At 38.1% G+C, this 19,562-nt stretch overlaps 4 protein-coding genes across 9 annotated transcripts; 2 read left to right on the top strand and 2 right to left on the bottom strand.

The window, feature by feature from the left end:
* Nucleotides 1-2,663: 2,663 nt before the first annotated feature.
* On the top strand, nucleotides 2,664-4,185 carry LOC103999233 (uncharacterized). The gene is made up of 5 exons (XM_065084799.1): nucleotides 2,664-3,196; nucleotides 3,260-3,365; nucleotides 3,471-3,552; nucleotides 3,627-3,675; nucleotides 3,773-4,185. Exons 1-5 carry the CDS (start codon nucleotides 2,885-2,887, stop codon nucleotides 3,920-3,922), a joined length of 699 nt encoding a protein of 232 aa, XP_064940871.1. The 5' UTR covers nucleotides 2,664-2,884; the 3' UTR covers nucleotides 3,923-4,185.
* Nucleotides 4,186-5,313: 1,128 nt separating this feature from the next.
* Nucleotides 5,314-6,865, top strand: LOC103999234 (fasciclin-like arabinogalactan protein 7). The gene is made up of 2 exons (XM_009420913.3): nucleotides 5,314-5,441; nucleotides 5,988-6,865. The coding sequence occupies exon 2, from the start codon at nucleotides 6,030-6,032 to the stop codon at nucleotides 6,813-6,815; it is 786 nt and encodes a 261-aa protein (XP_009419188.2). The 5' UTR covers nucleotides 5,314-5,441; nucleotides 5,988-6,029; the 3' UTR covers nucleotides 6,816-6,865.
* Nucleotides 6,866-7,939: 1,074 nt separating this feature from the next.
* LOC135594420 (premnaspirodiene oxygenase-like) lies at nucleotides 7,940-9,663 on the bottom strand. The gene is made up of 2 exons (XM_065084800.1): nucleotides 8,762-9,663; nucleotides 7,940-8,663 (listed from the first exon to the last, which is right to left on the bottom strand). The coding sequence occupies exons 1-2, from the start codon at nucleotides 9,632-9,634 to the stop codon at nucleotides 8,040-8,042; spliced, it is 1,497 nt and encodes a 498-aa protein (XP_064940872.1). The 5' UTR covers nucleotides 9,635-9,663; the 3' UTR covers nucleotides 7,940-8,039.
* A 5,468-nt stretch (nucleotides 9,664-15,131) lies between these two features.
* LOC135593906 (uncharacterized) lies at nucleotides 15,132-18,456 on the bottom strand. 6 transcript variants are annotated; one of them, XM_065084227.1, is made up of 4 exons: nucleotides 18,311-18,378; nucleotides 16,799-16,925; nucleotides 16,155-16,688; nucleotides 15,132-16,058 (listed from the first exon to the last, which is right to left on the bottom strand). In XM_065084227.1, the coding sequence occupies exons 1-4, from the start codon at nucleotides 18,361-18,363 to the stop codon at nucleotides 15,525-15,527; spliced, it is 1,248 nt and encodes a 415-aa protein (XP_064940299.1). In that variant the 5' UTR covers nucleotides 18,364-18,378; the 3' UTR covers nucleotides 15,132-15,524. The 6 variants fall into 6 exon arrangements, with proteins under 6 accessions (XP_064940299.1, XP_064940298.1, XP_064940297.1 ...); XM_065084226.1 differs by having other exon boundaries at nucleotides 15,132-16,688; nucleotides 16,829-16,925; XM_065084225.1 differs by having other exon boundaries at nucleotides 15,132-16,688.
* Between the last annotated feature and the right edge of the window lie 1,106 nt (nucleotides 18,457-19,562).

A 19,562-nucleotide genomic window follows, 5' to 3' on the forward strand; every position in this document is an offset into this window, starting at 1 on the left:
CGATTTTACCATCTAAAAAATTATTTTAATTTAGAAAGGAACTAAGTCTCTTATGTTAAACCATAGACACTTGTTTAACCTCTATAGTATTTTAGATAATTTATAAATATAATTTTGATAAATACTATTTTCAAATTCAAGTGATTGTTTAACATAAACTTCTTCCAAAATAAAACTATGCATCATCATATAAAGCCAAAAAATAAATTGTATCATGAAAATGATCGATATTAATAGTTTAAATATTATCACTTTTTAAGAAAATAAATATTTATTACTATTTAGTGTTTCTATGTTGAGATTTATATTTGACTTTATTTTGTATATCATAAAGTTGGTTAATACTAATTATGTTATGTTTTGGATCATCTATAAAAAAATATATCGACAACTCCTTGGCCATCCAGAAATCACCTCCATGGATGCCATCCCTAAGAACCGAGTTAGATCACTGCAAACCCAAATTTGTCATTGCAGTGGACATACCAATCCCTCGTTATAAACACTTCATCAACAACAGTCTGATGCACGAAGAAAGCCTTCAGAATCTTCTGCTCAGACTTAAAAAAAAGCCTTCAAAGACCATTGATTTAGGCACTGATTTATCCATGAAAGAAGTAGAAAACTGTACAACAATGATTCATTTTCAGTTCTGATTCAGATCATATTTCCTTGTCTAACATAATCCCAGTTAGAATTGACCACATTGCACTCACTATCAATTTGCATTTGTTATTATTATTAATTTCCTTTCAATTTTTTGCAGAGTTTAGAATTCAGGAGGAGAAGCTTTTTTGTTTTTGGGGTAGCAGACGGCTAACCAATTTTATTGCTCATTCTTCTCATGATCCAACAGGCAATCCATATCTCAGGCGCATAGCCATGCAAACCACATGCAATGTACTGGTTAACTCCTCACTCCTTTCATGCAGCTGTAGCTTCCTCTTCGACCTGCTTCACAGTGATCTCCTCCTCCTCCTCCTCCACTGCAGGAGCCTCCGGTGCCTCACCGCTGACGATAGTCTCCACTGGCACATCAGCGGGCAGCGGTTCAGGTGTCTCCTCCTGAGCCAACTCTTCTTCCTTCTCCTCAGCCTTTGGCTCAACCTCCACTGCCACTTCTTTGGTGTCTTCTTCTCCAGGACCCACCGGTGCATCACCGGTGATGTCTGTCTCGGCCGGGACATCGGTTTTCGGTGGCTCCGGCATCACATCTTGAGCCACCTCTTCTGCCGCTATCTCAGACGCTGCTTCTGTCTCCTCCTTTGGCTCATCAACCTCCACTACAGGAGTATCAACCTTCTCGGTCACAGCATCAGCTGCCGCCTCCACCTTTGTTGTTTCCACCTCAGCCACTTCTTCATTTGCTGCCGCTGCTTCTTTTTTTTCAGTTGGTTGGGTCTCTACGGTCTCCTCTGGCAACGCATTAGCCGCAGCTTGAACCTATGAGGCACCAGCATTACATCAAATTAAACTATTAGAACAGGCTTCTTGCATTGACTTGGCACTTCTTAGTCAATATGCTTCTTGATTAACATGAAAAAGCTTGATACTAATATGCACCTTCTCGCACAATATACACAAAAAAAAGAATAATAATGGTTCTACCTCAGCCGTGGCCATGGAGAAGAAAGAGGATTGATGAAGAGCTTTGGTCCAAAAATAGGCCAAAGAGACCAGAGAAAGTTGTGTGGAGGAACGATGAGGGAGGGTGTGCTTCATATAAAGCATCTCAGGGGCTTAATGGGAAGAGAAGAGGGGAGAGAAGAACAACGGTGGGATTGATCTTGTAGCCTCTCATACCATAATTACAGAGAGAGAGAGAGAGAGAGAGAGGTATACAGTTGGTCACGGTGAGAAGGATGATGTTTTGTATGATATGGGAAGGACGGTGGCGAAAGGCCAAAAGGGAGGTATACAGTTGAACAGTGCATTCACCACTCCATTGCCCATAACTAGCAAACTTCGGTGAGTAGTGAACGTATTGGGCTTGGCGTTCCTGCGAGTAAATGCTGCGCAATTCTGTGGCCATGCACGTGAAAAGGGGACCCTCCTCGGTTTAGCTGGCTACGTAGTTTCCAATCGAGTTTCCACTCGATCACTACAAAGTTTACATGTACATACATACATGCATACTCAAACAGGAAGTATACTGTATATATAGTATCTTGTTCAAAGATCACTGTCCTAAATATCTATTCTGCAGGAAAAAAACCATCATTTAAGTTCTCCTCCAATTTTATTTCTTTGAGGGAATAGTGGGCCACAATTATTGCTATTCTTCGTTTCTGAGACCTCTGTGGTCATTACTGATATGATGTCCGATATTATCTGTGACAAGTATTGCTACTGTTCTGCTTCTTCTTGGTTGCTGATCTTTCAGTATTCAGATTCCCTTCTCGTATCCTTCTCCTCCTCTCTCCGAGCCGACACCATTGATGGACTCGCACCAAACTCTCAACAGGAAGCTCTTCACAGGCCTCATCTGATAGTGTGTAGGTGGAGGTCGGGTCCCGCCGCCATTACCCTCCAGGACTCCGACGCCGATCTGACGTGGAGACACCTCAATTGGGCGGTGGATTCGGGCCCACCCAACAGCACAACCTGCCACATATAGGTCAGCACAATCAAATTGTGCCCTGCACCCATCGTTAGACGATGATTCTAATCTCTGGTGCAGGACAAAAGGTCGGGATGATCTCCAAGAGGCAAAAGGATTCTGATCCTTAGCTTGCCAACGCTGCCAGGAGAATTGCTTTCGTATAGTATTATCCTTGTCTTCAGAATCTCACGACGAATTCCATTCTCCCAACATCTTTAAGTACCTTCTTCCCATTTCTCACAGAGATCATCCGAAGACATTTCAGCTCTTCTTTCAGAAACCATGCATGTCCATCCAACCTTAAGCGCTGCCCAATATTTATGCCATGCTCCTGTACATGCTAAAACCTTCTCTCCCTCTTTACTGAGGAAGAACATCTCCAACAGGATGCCTAAACGGTGTCTACCACCAAACGCAAGTTCGACGCCGACCTCGTCGGACGCAGCAGGGGTAGAGGTTAGCAAACCCAAAAGATCGGTCGGCGCAAGACTGCGTTCGGCCGTGAGGAACAGAAGCATTAAGGAATTCATGGAAACCATCAACGAGGAATGGAGAGATTATTCTAGTTCCATTCCAATTCATTATTTGCCAATGGTAAAGCTTACTTAACCGAACAATCGCTAGCACAAATTCTCTTATACGTTTCTGTGGTTGCAGGAAGTCCTGCAAATGTTGTACTGTTTCATGGTGAGGAACGGCGGGATGTTCCTGATCAAACCGGCAGAGGATTATGCGGTTGATCTCGGCATCACATGGACGGCGAGTATGTTGGCCTATAATTTGTGACAACATCCTGCTTGCAGAGATAAGATTGCAGCATTACATATTTCCGAGAAATTTAACGTGCAAGCAAAACCTCGTCTTGCAGGTTTGACGAAGGATCAGTTACCCTTGGCCTTTGGCTGCAGCATCAATACAACTCAAGCATACAGGGGGACTGTACTGCTAAAGTGATATATCTTGATGGAAGATGAATTTAGTATAACTTGTTCTTCGTGATTTCTAAATTCGTGTTCTATTGCAGGAATGCAAAATATATTGTTGACTCGCTGATCCGAATGCAGTTGACACAGGTAAATGACACACTGTTTCTGCATCATCAAGCCAAACTAATATTCATTAGTATCATGAGATGGCTGACATATTCTTTCTTCTTTCCCATTTTGACAGAAGTTGGAGAAGATTCTTCTGCCCATGATAGATAAGCTTGCACTCAGCTGCTCCCTTGAAGAGAAGGAAAGGATGGCCCTAATATTTCCCCTGCTTAGTGTACTGGTCATGGTTGTATCTCTTATCTCCTTAAAGAACACAGTAGTCTAACATCCCATGTTTCTGCAGATACATAAAAAAGATCAAGAAATAAATCAAGTATTCCACTTCTCTATGAATTAGCTGATGGAAAGTCGGGCATGGGAGAAGAATGGAACCATATAGAACTCATACAAGCAGATTCAACGCATGAGCAACATTAAGAACATTTTCGAGGATCTTCTTGTCGCAGAATGTTTCTGATCTGATGAAAGACGTCAATGTAAGAGAAATAAGCGACGTATATGAATGTTGTCCTCGATCATCGTGGCATCACCAACAAGCACAGCAATGGGTATTCTACACTGAATATTACCTAGTGAAATTGAAAGAAGAAGCGTCCAAACGAGAACACCAAAGTTCTTTAAATGCTTAGCGTACATAGAACAAGCGACAACAAGATCAATCAAAATATAAGAATAAAAGATTTCATCTCATCTCTCCATCTGGGCAAACAGGAGTAGTTTCTTGAGTCAGATTCTTGCAGTCGTGCTGCACAAGAGTCATCGATCAATCACGTTGAGTGCGCTACACATGCATCTCATGATGATTCTGAAGTGGAATCCTTCGCAAGTGCAGCTAAGATGTTCTTATCTTCGGCTGGCACCAGCAAAACCATGTCAAATGGCTGCACTTGAAAGCCACGTCTCGTTGTGGACATGCAAATCATGAGAAAGGCATTATAAATATGAGAAAAGACGATGCAGCAGTGGGCGTCCATCATGCTTTGAGATTACGTAGAGTCACTCTTGACGTCTTTAAGATTCACATTAGGATCTGGATCTAAACCGACCCATGAGTTATATTGGATCCGGTGCCGGCTTAAGATCTAGATCCGAAATGGACAAAATGTCTCTCTCTCTCTCTCAATCATGCGTATAATTCACATCATATAATTATGAACATAAAATTCAATTGATTTCTTATTTTGATGAAGCAATCAAGACGAGAATAAACACAAACTATACCTCCAAAATTTATCAACCATTTTTTAGATAAAAATACCTCTGCATTATGTGATTCACAGAGTTACTTTTGATGATAATACTTTTAATTTAAATCCCATCATAGCAGAACAATTGATTTCTTATTATTCTAATTAATGCCCATAAGAACTACAAGTAGTTTATATATATCCACTCTTTAGGATATAATCAGCATCTGTCTTAAAGAGCCAAATGGCCTGGAAACACCACACCAAACAGATCATGAAGCCTTCAATTTCTCATGGAATGACAAGCTTCTCTTTCATGATGGATTTGATGTCAGGACTTTGGGTAGGTTGCAAGGTGGAAATAGTTGTAAGAGCTCTGCCATGACTTGTCATTCTTCTTGGTGCATCAACTCTTTCCTTTGGGTCTACATGTTACCTTCACTAGGGCCATTCTGGTGATGAGCACCAACTCACATTCACCAGCTGCCACCCAACATCCAGATCATTCAACCTTAAATTGGACTGACCTCACACCCCTACCTCCCTGGAGTTTGTGCATCTCCTGCATCCTGGTCACACAGCAGTTCCTCTGGTTTGGTCAGTTCTTCAAACCCTCATCCTTGCTGCATTTAGTTCTATCATGGTGGTTTAAGATACACCTGCTGTTAGTTTTGGTAGCTTTGTTCTCCAAGAGGTAAAGGTGATTCTTTGTGCTTTGTGCTGGCTTGGATCTTCTGTGGGGATTTCTTTTGGTTTCATGGGATTTGTAACACCTTCATGCTTCTTGATTCTTTTTCTTGTTATTTTTGGATGGACTGCTTCCACATCTTTGTGAGTACTACAAAGTGTTCATATGCTTCTGCTACCATTATTTCTTTGTTAAATAACATATGGATCTTTGTATCCAGTTTGGAATACAATGGGCAGAATAAAAGATAGGTATGTTGCTTTCATGTACTCGGTATCTGAGAACTGGGGACATATGTTGGTGCTGTCTCGATCAATCTGATAGCTTCATTCTGTTTGGTGCTGTCTCAATAACTTTTATTTTTACAAGATAATTACTCTAAGATTTAGTACAGAAGAAGAAATGAAAAGGACTTGCATCCACATGTTTGCTTATTCTGAAGATAGTTCTTGCAGGAACGGGAGTGACACCACAAGAGGAGGAGAAAGTTTAGAGAAATGGGGCTTGCGGCAATCTTTTGTGTGATTTCTCTGCTAGCTTTATCGATCTCTTCTCCTACAACTGCACAGACTCCACCAGCCCCATTCCTACCTCCATCTCCAGCACCTGCTCCTGCGCCTGCCCCACATTTCGTGAACCTCACGGAGCTGCTCTCTGTCGCTGGCCCTTTTCATACCTTCCTCAATTATCTACTACAAACTCGAGTCATCGAAACATTTCAGAACCAAGTTAACAACACCAAACAAGGCATCAGTATCTTCGTTCCCAAGGATTCAGCTTTTGCATCGCTTAAAAAGTCTGACCTTGGCAATCTTACCCAAGACCAACTCAGGATCCTCTTCCTCTACCATGCCTTCCCCAAGTACTATTCTCTATCCGATTTCAAGAACCTGAGCAATTTGAATTCTGTCAGCACATTTGCTGGTGGGCAGTATGCTCTGAACATCACTTATACGTTTGGGCTCATCAGCATCGGTTCGGATTGGGCAAACCCGAAGATTACTAGCAGTGTCTACTCGACAGCCCCAGTGGCTGTTTATGAGATCGATGGGGTTCTGCTTCCATTAGCAATCTTCAGCTCTGATCCACCACTAGCACCAGCTCCGGCGCCAGCTCCGGAGGCCACGAAAACATCGGATATAACTCCAACCCAAAGTGCAATCGGTGCTGCACCCAAAAGCTCCGAGTCATCAACCAGTGGTGGCTCTTCATACATCGCCAGTGTTCCTCTCTTGAACTGCTTTGTTTTTGCTCTTTCCGGCAGTTTGATGCTTACTATGTGAGGAGTTGTGCTACCTGGAAGATACTATAATGCATATGCACGTTCACTGCCTTGGCATTGTTTTGGTTCGATTCTGGTCATTCTTGAAGACAGAACAGATACCTTGTTGGTAAAGGAAATGCGACATGTATCAAGCTACAAATTTCTATGTATTCATTCTTGTGTTCGAGATGTTCTTCTACTTTGTTTTACGAGTCTCATTCATGAACCTACAAAATCCTCTAAGATGTGCTTTACATTCATGTTTGATATCCTTGAAAAACTATGTATTATTTCAAGTTGGTCAATTATAGTCTATATTAAAAGAGGTATAATTATGAAATATTATTGATAAGTTATTATTTGTCATCATCATGATGTGATATTTTATATAACGACACGAGACCAAACTCACTAATGGTCGACCCCAGTGATCACACTCGATAAATCGATGACATACAAGTCAAACATATTAATCGATGACTTTGACCAACACTTCAGTACTAATTTTATTTAGCTAAAATATTTTTGTGGTTTGATCGTCTAGCAAAAACTCAAAACCTTAACTTTCTCTCTTCCTCTCTTTATTCTTTTTCCATCGATCGCACGCCTCTCACCCGCGCATGTCTCCATTTTCAATTTTTTTTTTCTTTCTTATTTTTACTAAATTAGATTTGGGCTTAATGTCCAAGTCTACCTATGGGCTCTAGACCCAACATAATGAACATCAATATGAATTCACTTTGGAGAATTATAGTTTTATGTGATGAAATCCCACGCTTAGATGACATGTCTTACTAATTGTAAAATTTCACATGAAGGAAATTTTAACATGTTTGCTATATCAATTTTTTTCTTGTACCTAATTCGATCATCCATCTCATAATCTCGATGTTTTGATTCATACTAATACGAATTATATATTTACTTTTGATAAAGTAAGTAATTATATATTTATGTTTGTTAAAGTAAGTAATTATACGAATTATATATTTATGTTTCGATCCATTTATAGAAAAAAAAACTTTTACTTTCATTTATTAGGTCTCAGTGCCTATGATCGAGTAGTGAGAGAAAACAAAATGTTCCTTACAGAGAAAAAAGTATTCTTCCCAAAACCTGCAATAAGTTTCAAACATCCACACATAAGCACACACGTATATACATACATAATTTGAAGATACGGTAGTGGGAGACATGTCCCGTTTGGTTCACATGCAAACATCCATTAAACACACTGTAATCCTTAAACAGTAGAAGGGATAGGAAAACGAGGAGTTGCAAACAGCTTCAGCTCAGTTTTCCTTGTTACAGTAACTCCTAAGGTCTCGCTCATGTCCAACTCCTCTGATTTCCTGCCATCGGGCAGCTTCCAGTCGAAGTAGAGGAGGAGCTGCGCCAAGGATAGGTGTATGGTGGCGAGCCCAAAACCCAGTCCAGGGCATATCCTTCTTCCAGCACCGAACGGCAAGTACTCGAAGTTACCTCCTTTGAAATCAATGGATTTGCCTTCAAACCTCTCCGGCCTGAAGCTCTCGGCCTCTTCCCAGTACTGTGGATCTCTGTTGATCGCCCATGCATTGACCAAGACTGGAGTGCCGGCTTCTATCTCGTAGCCGAGCACCTCACACGTCTTTCTACACATTCTTGGTATCAACCTGACAGGTGGGTGAAGCCTTAGTGTCTCCTTAACGATCGACTTGAGATAGTTCAGCTCCACGACGTCTGTCTCTTGTATCCTGTTCTTTCCCTTCAGCTCTTCCATCACCTCCTTCTGTGCTTTCTCCATTATCTTGGGGTTCCTCATCAGCTCCGACATGGCCCATTCGATCACTATAGATGAGTTCTCGGTCCCTCCGACTAACATGTCCTATAGATAGAATCATGGAATCGAAAGAGTTAGATAACGGAACACTGGTTTCATGGACATTGTGAACACTAACGACTACTACAGGAAGTAGCACTCACGAGGATCACAGCCTTTATTCCGTCCATGGTCATCGGAACTTGTAGTTCGGATTCGTCTTTAAGTCTTAGCAGCGCATCGACTATGTCCTCCTCCACTTCGGCTACTTGCCGACCTTTGTTCATATTGGCCTTAACCTCATGCTCCTTAATTATGTCATCAAAGATCTTATCAAGCCTCCTGCGTATCCTCTGCAACTTGTTCTTGGCACCTGACAGGACGTGGAGGAGCTTCAGCGACGGAAACATGTCGACGGCATAGAGCTCTCCAAGCACGTCGATGACCTCCCTGGCGACCAAGATGAACGTCTCCTGGTGCTTGCTTCGTGGGCCAATCGCCGCCCTGGATATGATGGCGTTGGACATTCTGAAGAGCTTCTCTCTCATGTTGATCGGTTGTGCTGCCGTGGAGATGTCTCGGATCACGTTAAGGGTCTCTTCCTCCCTGATGGAGGCGAAAGACCGGACGCGCTTGGTTCGGAGCAGCTCCATGAAGCAGATGTAGCGAAGTTGCTTCCAGTAGGGGCCATAGGGGGAGAAGATAACGTCGGAGCAACCGTAGAAGACGATATCTCCAACGACGACCTCCGGCCGCGCGGCGAAGTTGGGGTCTTGGTTCTTCAAGATCTCTCGGGCGGCTTCCCGCGAGGAGGCCACCGCGAAGTCTACCTGGCCAATTCTGACAAGCATGAGCGGCCCGTAGGTGAGAGAGAGGTGGCGGAATACGCGGAAGGAGAGCCGGCTGGCCAGGTGGTGCATGCATCCGATGATGGGCAGCCTCCACGGACCAGGGGGAGGTCGCGGGCATTGGACTTTGGACTTGCTGAATCCTTTCTTGATGAAGATGATCAAGAAGAGCATGGTGGATACTATCATGGGGACGGAAGCCAAGAGAAGATGCTCCATGGAAATGACGCTATTCGCTTGTACGTTGGCCTTCGCCCGAACCGCTAACATATAGATGTACGCTTATGTTTGGCACGTAACCCTCCGCGTGCGGCACGTGCAAGTGCTGAATAAGACGGAATTCCATAAATAATACTTTTCACTAGTGCCTATAGAATACCATATTGTTTACCTGATTGATCATTTTTCGAGGGGGTAAAATTTTCTCACAATATATGTGATGATCCACTCACTCGCATATATTCATTTTATTGTGAATACATATATTCAATTCGTCAATTCAAGTTTAACCCATTTGGTATAGTCTATCTCATTTTGATAAATTGATTTATTACTTTTATCTAACTTGAATAATTTAACTCAGTTTTATTGTTTAAATAATAAACCATCTAAGTAAAAAATATATCAATTTTACTTTAATACCATTTTAGAAAATATGACAAGTACTAATATAAAATTTTATTTACTACCCATCTCATTTAATTTAAATCTCACATATAAATACTATGATTTCTATTTTTATTTTTTTTTGAAAGAGAAAGGATGTACAATGACATCAGTCTAATATTTGTACTTTCCTGAAAGACATGTTGAGAGTGATTCATTTTACTACATCATTAGTAGGATCATATAGATCTACTTAAAATTTGAGAGTGATTTATTGTACTATGTATTGTCTTTTGGATTTATTGGTCGACATATGTTAAGATCATGAAGTTTGTCGTATCCTCAAAATGAATATACTTATTCCTACAATATATGAGATGATCCACTCACTTGCTTATATTCATTTTATTATTGGACACATATCTTCAAATCCAAATAGTCAATTCATAGTTTAATCGATTTGATATTGCCTATCTCATTTTGATAAATTGATTTATTAGTTTTATCCAATTTGACTAATTTAACTTAATTTTATTATTTAAATAATAAACCATCTAAGTAAAAAATATATCAATTTTACTTTAATACTATTTTAAAAAATATGATAGGTACTAATATAAAATTTTATTTACTACCCATCTCATTTAATTTAAATCTCATATATAAAGACTATAATTTTGGTTCTTTTTTTTACTTGAAAGAGAAAGGATGTACAATGACATCAGTCTAATATTTGTACTTTTCTATCTCTGGACAATGTGTTGAGAGTGATTTATTGTACTACATCATTAGCGGGATCATGTAGATCTACATAAAATTTGAGAGTGATTTATTATACTCTGTATTGTTGTTTAGATTCGTTGGACAACATGTGTTAAGATTGTTAAGTTTGTCATATTTTCAAAATGAATATACTTCTTCCTACAATATATGTGATGATCCACTTCACTTATATTCATTTTATTACGAAGACATATCTTCAATTAGTCAATTCATAGTTTAACCAATTTGGTATTGCCTATCTCATTTTGATAAATTGATTTATTAGTTTTATCCAATTTGAATAATTTAACTCAGCTCTATTGTTTAAATAATAAACCATCCGAGTAAAAAATATATCAATTTTACTTTAATACCACTTTAGAAAATATGACAAGTACTAATATAAAATTTTATTTACAACCCATCTAATTTAATTTAAATCTCACATATAATGACTATGATTTCGGTTCTTTTTTTACTTAAAGAGAAAGGATGTATAATGATATCAGTATAATATTTGTATTTTCGAACAATGTGTTGAGAGTGATTTATTGTACTACATCATTAGCGAAATCATGTGGATCTACATAAAATTTGAGAGTGATTTATTATACTATATATTATTCTTTGGATTCGTTGGACAACATGTGGTACGATTGTCAAGTTTGTCATATCCTCAAAATGAATATACTTCTTCCTACAATATATGCGATGATCCACTTTGCTTATATTCATTTTATTACGAAGACATATCTTCAATTAGTCAATTCATAGTTTAACCAATTTGGTATTGCCTATCTCATTTTGATAAATTGATTTATTAGTTTTATCCAATTTGAATAATTTAACTCAGCTCTATTATTTAAATAATAAACCATCCGAGTAAAAAATATATCAATTTTACTTTAATACCACTTTAGAAAATATGACAAGTACTAATATAAAATTTTATTTACAACCCATCTCATTTAAATCTCACATATAATGGCTATGATTTCGGTTCTTTTTTTACTTGAAAGAGAAAGGATGTATAATGATATCAGTATAATATTAGTACTTTCGAATAATGTGTTGAGAGTGATTTATTGTACTACATCATTAGCGGAATCATGTGGATCTACATAAAATTTGAGAGTGATTTATTATACTATATATTATTCTTTGGATTCGTTGGACAACATGTGGTATGATTGTCAAGTTTGTCATATCCTCAAAATGAATATACTTCTTCCTACAATATATGTGATGATCCACTTTGCTTATATTCATTTTATTGCGAAGACATATCTTCAATTAGTCAATTCATAGTTTAACCAATTTGGTATTGCCTATCTCATTTTGATAAATTGATTTATTAGTTTTATCCAACTTGAATAATTTAACTCGGCTCTATTGTTTAAATAATAAACCATATAAAATTTTATTTACTACCCATCTCATTTAATTTAAATCTCACAAGTAAAGACTATGATTTCGGTTCTTTTTTCACTTGAAAGAGAAAGGATGTACAATGATATCAATCTAATATTTGTACTTTCCTATCTTTGGACGATGTGTTGAGAATGATTCATTGTACTACATCATTAGCAGGATCATGTAGATCCATATAAAATTTAAGAGTGATTGTTCTTTATATTCGTTAGACGATGTGTTAAGATCATCAAGTTTGTTATATCTTCAAATTGAATATACTTTTTTCTACAATATATGTATGATTCACTCACTAGAATATATTCATTTTATTATGGACACACATATTCAATTAGTCAATTTGTAGTTTAGCCATTTGGTATTACCTGTCTCATTTTGATAAATTGATTTATTAGTTTTATCCAACTTGCATTATTTAACTCAGTTTTATTATTTAAATAATAAACCATAATAGTAAAAAGTATATCAATTTTACTTTAATATGATTTTAGAAAATATAACAAGTACTAATATAAAATTTTATTTACTATCCATCTCATTTAATTTAAATCTCACATATAAGATTATGATTTTGATTCTTTTTTTACTTGAAATAGAGAATGTAGAATGTCATTAGTCTAATATTTGTACTTTACTTTCTCTGAACGACGTGTTGAGAGTGATTCATTATACTACATCATTAGCATGATCATATAGATCTACATAAAATTTGAGAGTGATTTATTGTACTATGTATTGTTCTTTGGATTCGTTGGACGACGTGCTAAGATGGTCAAGTTTGTCATATCCTCAATATGAATATACTTCTTCCTACAATATATGTGATGATCCACTCTTAAATTCATTTTATCGCGGACATATATATTTAAATAAACAATTCATAGTTTAGCCGATTTGATATTGCCTATCTCATTTTGATAAATTGATTTATTAGTTTTATCCGACTTGAATAATTTAACTCAATTTTATTGTTTAAATAATAAACCATAAGTAAAAAATACATCAAATTTACTTTAATACCATTTTAGAAAATATGACAAGTACTAATATAAAATTTTATTTACTACTCATCTCATTTAATTTAAATCTCACATAGAAATGATGTACAATAGCGTCAGCATGATATTTGTATTACAAAGTAAAATAATTATATGTCATCCCTATCTCTAGATGACATGTTAAGAGTGATTAATTGTACTACATCATTAGCAAGATTATGTAGATCTACATAAAAATTGAGAGTGATTTATTGGATTCGTCCGACGACATGTTAACATCGTCAAGTTTGTCATATCCTTAAAAGACAAAAGAGGAGCAATTACAAACCTATCTCTCTATTCATCACCAGATTAGATCACATAAGTTTATCTAACCTTCATCTGTTTATTAACACGCTCCTACATGAAAGATAGTAGCCAATTGGATCTTGATTTCCTTTATCTCGAATGAGAATAGCCAATTGGATCTTGATTTCCTTTATCTCGAATGAGAATGTATGTACAATCGCATCAGTGGAATCTCCTCTCTCTAACGAACATTCGTAGATTACCTAGAGATGAGTGTCTTCCATAATTTTTCATGTGAATTGCTTTTATGGTATTCACGTAAGAGAATACAAGTTAGGGTGGATTTGAAGGTGAAGTAATAAAAACATTTTTAATGCTACTTAACAGGTTGGAACTGCGTTTCATCCCATTTTGACTGAACTGCTATCTGTTGTAGCTGTAGAAGGGAAAGACCCATTGTGGGTTGGTAAAAAGCTCAACAACGACGACTCCTATGACTAAAGGGGGAAGGATGGTATGAGGTTTTTGGATAGAGATGCTTGTGATAGGTGCAGGTTGCACTGTTGCTACCAACGATGCCAACATCAAGTATTGTGGAGCTTGCCAGAGAGGGAGTTTGCATGACATCATGCATTCCATCATGTAAACAGCGTGGATCCATGATTGCTCGGGTAATATACAGAGACTTAAGTCTGACATGAGTGGCTTTAGGTGGGTTAGCTTGGATTTTAGTGCGACAAGCCGTATTGCCACTCACAGATCTGCTGTATGCTTGCAGGTTTATCATGATAGCACCGAGCAGAATAGTGGCTACAATGAAGCAACTGCTATCGAATCAATCTGCATATTAAAGTTGATGATCTGACTCTAACTGGAACCTTATCCAGAAAAAAAGAACCCTATCTATCTTAAATTATGTACGATCCATTTGAAACTTGTGAGAAATGTAAATTATCTCATATTTATTTTTAGGAAAGCCGACAAATATGCTCAATGCTTGGCTTCACAGGTTAGAACCATGGCTGTTGCATACCGATGATCATCGACATCCACTCATGCTCATTTCAAGCACTTCCAATCTGAGACCACATGATGCAAACCTTTTTTGACATCTTGCTACAATCTTCTTCCACTACTACTGCATTTTTAGACTGTCATCAACCACTAGCTCTTGAGCTGTGGTTTTGACTTCGGAGGATATCTTTAAGGTTGGTTGTAGATGCCTCGAGGAAGGTCTTGATGTGTGGGCATTACCGGAGTAGAAGCTGAAAGATCAAGTGAGGTAATTTACCTTGGAAACAAATGATGTACCAATAAGCGTCCTTAACTTGAATTAGGGGATTGCTTATGCAATCAACATCACAATCTGCAGACTCACACTCAAGCAACTAAACATGCATACCAATCTGATACGGTTCTGAAATATGTATGCAAGATTCACATGTGCAATCTAAATTTGCTAGTTTCAGATTAGCCAAACCAGCACAAAATCCTTATAAAGCAAGTCACTGAAGAGGAAGGAGCCAAACCTGCAGACGAACTTTCAGGGAAGTCGTCACAACAATGAACAAGAAATATCACAATCTGCGTCCAACAACTCATAATGATGATCCAGATGGCTGCGATGGTGGAAATTATACAGTTGAAAGCACAAGGTTTCATATTTTGAAGTGCTAGGTATGACAGCATGGCACACCAATTCACAAGTAATGGATGCAAAAAAACGAAGAGAGAGTTGGTGCTAACTCTTTTTGCAAGATCTGATGCCACATTTACTATTAGCATCACATTATACGTGTACCAACAATTTCTGAAAAGAGAAATTCCTTGCTTCTCATTCTGATACCAGGTTGCTCCGGATATTCAACTGGTCTGATCCAGTAAAGCATCTGACGAGAGAGATGCAAATGCAAAGAAACAATCCTAGATGTACCCGAGTTACTGCCGAGAGCCACTTTAAATTCTCTATCCAGAACATATTATATAGGTTACCATCAAACCACACCTGGTTCTATCCACACAAGAGATCTAAAAGAAGCCTTGAACCCTAGATTTGGACCATCACTTATTCTTTTGTTCCCCATATCAAAAACATGCCAAGCAGTTTCATCACCAGGTTGGGTGAAATAAATGCAGTTCTCTCTGCACCCAGTATTTTCCACTGGAAAACATAGAGACTGTATATTTCCCAAGAAGATCGCATGGTCCCTCAAGCTCTCTACCTTTACAAATGACACTTGTGGAAGAAGCCGCTGGTAAATCCTGTTTTTCATGTTCAACAATGATGTGTCTTGCTCAAGCTGGAATACTGAGAAATCATTAATGGGGCCATTCTTATCTTCTCGTGCTGCAAAAACCACCAGAACCTCAGAATTGCACTTAATCAAGTACATACTTAGTTCTCCCTCATCCATAAAGCGCCAAGAGTCAACCAATGAAGGTTCCGAGTCTGCACGGAGAATCGAGTCTACAACAAACAGGAATGAGTCTTCTGCAAAATAGAGCTTCCCATCTGATAATGCAGAAAACTGAACAAGGAATGAATCAGACAAATTATCCAGTGTCGTCCACTCATCATCTCCAGTCCTGCAAGAAAGGAAACATGACTCCTTTTTGTTTCTCACCTCAGCTAACAAAAGACATCTGGCTGTAGGAGTTGACGACAGGGTGACAAAAACATCGCCTTCAATCTGAAGTGGTGGAAGCTCGATACTTGCTCCTGTTAGAACATTTACTATAGACATATTGTTCGATGATGGATGTCTCAAAACCAACCAGCTTTTGTAGGCACCACAACACTCACCATTGAGCTTAGGCCGCCTAATCAAGGAGCACCTCTGCTCCACTGTGCTAAATAAACGAACGGTGCCAGGCCTAAGGTGCAGGAGGCATGGACTCTGTGCTCCCATGGGGTTGTAATTCTGTACTGCAGCTCTCCATGTCCTGCTTACTCGACCAAGACTTAAAGCTTTGGGCCAGCTCAAACGATTCAGGATTAGCTCAACAATATCTGCCGGAAGATCACGTGACACTGATGATGACAACATCTTAGGATGTGCATCAGAATTTCCTGGTGTGCTTTCAAACTTCCTTTCCATATTGCTGGTGGTCATCATCTTTAGTGTAGTCCTTCTCTTCGGATGTTCAAGTTTAATGTTCTTGCAACAGAAACAAATTTGCGAAATTCAGCACCAAAACCATCTTTTTTTTGGAAAACAGAAAGAATTTATGAATTTGATATACTTATCTTACAAGTTAAATTTCTTACTAAAGAATAGGAAGAATCCATGATACAAACCCTGTACCAGGCAGTACGCTCGGTACCAGGCATATATTGAATAGTACGAGCCCCTACGTGGTAAACCTTATATTGTGCTTGAACCATCAGGTTTACCCTGGTTCATGTACCCATAGGTTATTAGACTGATAAATACAACATGTACTGAATTGTACCAGGCAGTAATATAAACTTTGATGCAAGTGTACTATATTGTATTTTGAAGCAACACATCTCAAGAGGTAATGATAAATATCAAGATTAAAATGAAAACAATAAGCATTTCATGCTTCATAGCCTACAATAACAACCATGTACCTATCTGGGGCTCGCTAAAAAGACATTTTTTCCATGATTTAATCCTACGCAACATCACTAGTTACCCTAAGAACAATAACATTAATTTTTGTCATTTATAATTAGTCTTCTTAGGCTTTGGACATAAACAATCTCTACTGGTGAATCAAAATTAACACCCATCAAAGTCTTCCCCGAGCCTCTTGAGTATCAATACATGACATGATATGCATATTCTAGAATCCCTTTTGTCGAAGCTAAAACTTGTCAAATTCGATGCACATTACCAGCCAGGAAACATGAACATGTAAAGGAAGAGAAAACTGTCTATAAAAAAGAGTCTGCCCTTCTCAGTTTGATCCGAAAGGTTCTCATAATTCTCTTCTAGTATATATAGGGAGGGCCATCTTTCATCATTCAAGAGAGATGTCGATATATTTTTCTGTTACAAGAGAGAGTTATTATGTTTTCTTCTTGTAATTAGAGAGAGAAGTTGTTTTCTGTAGTGAAATCCATCTAGGCATGCTCGTGGATGTTTCCCTCAAATTGATTGGGGTTTACCACATTATAATTTTAGTGCCAATAATTTTTGCTTTTCTTGATATCAACTTAGTTGTGAGAAATTGCTTCACCCCATAGTTTCCTAATAACAGCAACCACTCACTAAATGAGTACAGTCAATCAAAATGCAACATTGGAGTGCAGTAGTCAGGCACTGGGGTCATGGTTTCCGACTAGGTATTCCAAGATACCAGCAACAGTATTATACCCAAAATTGGAGCAAAATAACAAGCCTAGAAGATCACAAATCCCACATAACAAGTGACAAAAAACTATTTTTTTCAAGAATTAACAGCTCTAAGATGTAATTCCTAACTCATGCTATCATTGACTTCTCTTTTCTCACTCCCGAGCTGAACAATAGAGATTAATTGTCTTAAAGAAAAGAAAAACAACGAAACAAACCTACTGCAATTTCCGGGAAAAAAAAATGAAAAAATAACATCAAAGATAATCTATTTACTTCTTAGATTGCCTTCTTCCGCAGGAACAACTGATAGAATCGTAAACGAATTCATGAACCGATCCGCATCAGATTAAAGAAGAGTCCAAATAACTCAACAATTTAGGATTCGATCATTGAAACCAACCATAAGAAGTGAGAAAGATGTGAAATTGAAAGAGGATTTGATTTCAGATTCTCACCCTTCGTGCAGTCCGCTCGCCCCCTTTTTCCTCTTCCTACGAGCAAATCTCATTCACGCCTAGGAGAGAGACCGTGGACCAAGACGGCATCTTAAGTCGTCCGAGTCATGTCTAACTCGGCCCACGAGTTAACTCGGAGCGCGTCCTTTTCCACGGCCCGCATATAAGGTTTAGAGCAACGACTCGTCGACTTGGTGGAACGGTTCGGACGAGGGAGCGAGTTGACTCGGAACTCCCCTTGCGCGCATCCATTGAGGGTATTCACGTAATTTAAATTCGTTTAATGGCGATTCGTCATCGGAAATGAGACAGATCAAATGACGTGTTGTCCAGCTGAAGTCCCACGTGTTACTCACGACGATAATTATGTAACGTAATTACGTGTTTGTCACTTATTATCTTTTTTCTAACCGGTCACGGAACTCTTAGGGTTCTCGCTGATCTCTGATCCCGGTAACAATTCCGGCCGATTTGCTATAGAAAGCTTGGATTTTTCACAAAATTCTCGGCGTAATTTCTGCATCCGAGCTTAATTTTGGACTTGGAGGAGGACAGCTATTATCCAGTTGAGGAACTGAATGAAACCCTAGAGAGGATTGCTCCTTTGGATGGAATCTGGTAGAACTCTTATCCAGTTGAAGAACTGAATGAAACCCTAGAGAGGATTGCTCCTTTGGATGGAATATGGTGGAGGCGTATGAGAGATAAAGTCATGCAAAGATTGTGTTTTGATTAGTTTTCTTTTGAGCAGTCGTCATTCGAACAGTTCTATGAACTTTTTTTCTCTTTTGGGGGTGGGTAGAAGATAAGATAAAAAAAAAGAGGATTTTAGGTATAATCGTATAGATTATAATTATGTTGGCGTTATGTAAAAAATTCTAATGTCATAATCGATATCTAATAGTGATAGATTGAGATTAAAATTTTTTTATATATTTTACAAACATATCTATAAAAAAAACTAGACTCGTCTTCTCTAATCTTTTTATTTTTCACGATATCATCAATATAGATTGAGAATAGATTTATAATATTAAATTTTGGTATTTCATTTCTATAGGCGAGAGTATAAGGTTTAGAATAGTAATTAAGATAGTCTTTCCCATCAAAATCTTCTCTTAAGGAATTATATAACTTCCCTTCTATTGATCAATCGTAATCAAAATCTAATTAAATCTATAATATATCTTACATAATTAGATATGTTCACTTAATTTAACATTCTCTCACTTATCATTAATTGATAAGATAT

This window comes from Musa acuminata, chromosome BXJ1-9, assembly GCF_036884655.1.
Source record: "Musa acuminata AAA Group cultivar baxijiao chromosome BXJ1-9, Cavendish_Baxijiao_AAA, whole genome shotgun sequence".
In the NCBI taxonomy this organism is placed as follows: Eukaryota; Viridiplantae; Streptophyta; class Magnoliopsida; order Zingiberales; family Musaceae; genus Musa; species Musa acuminata.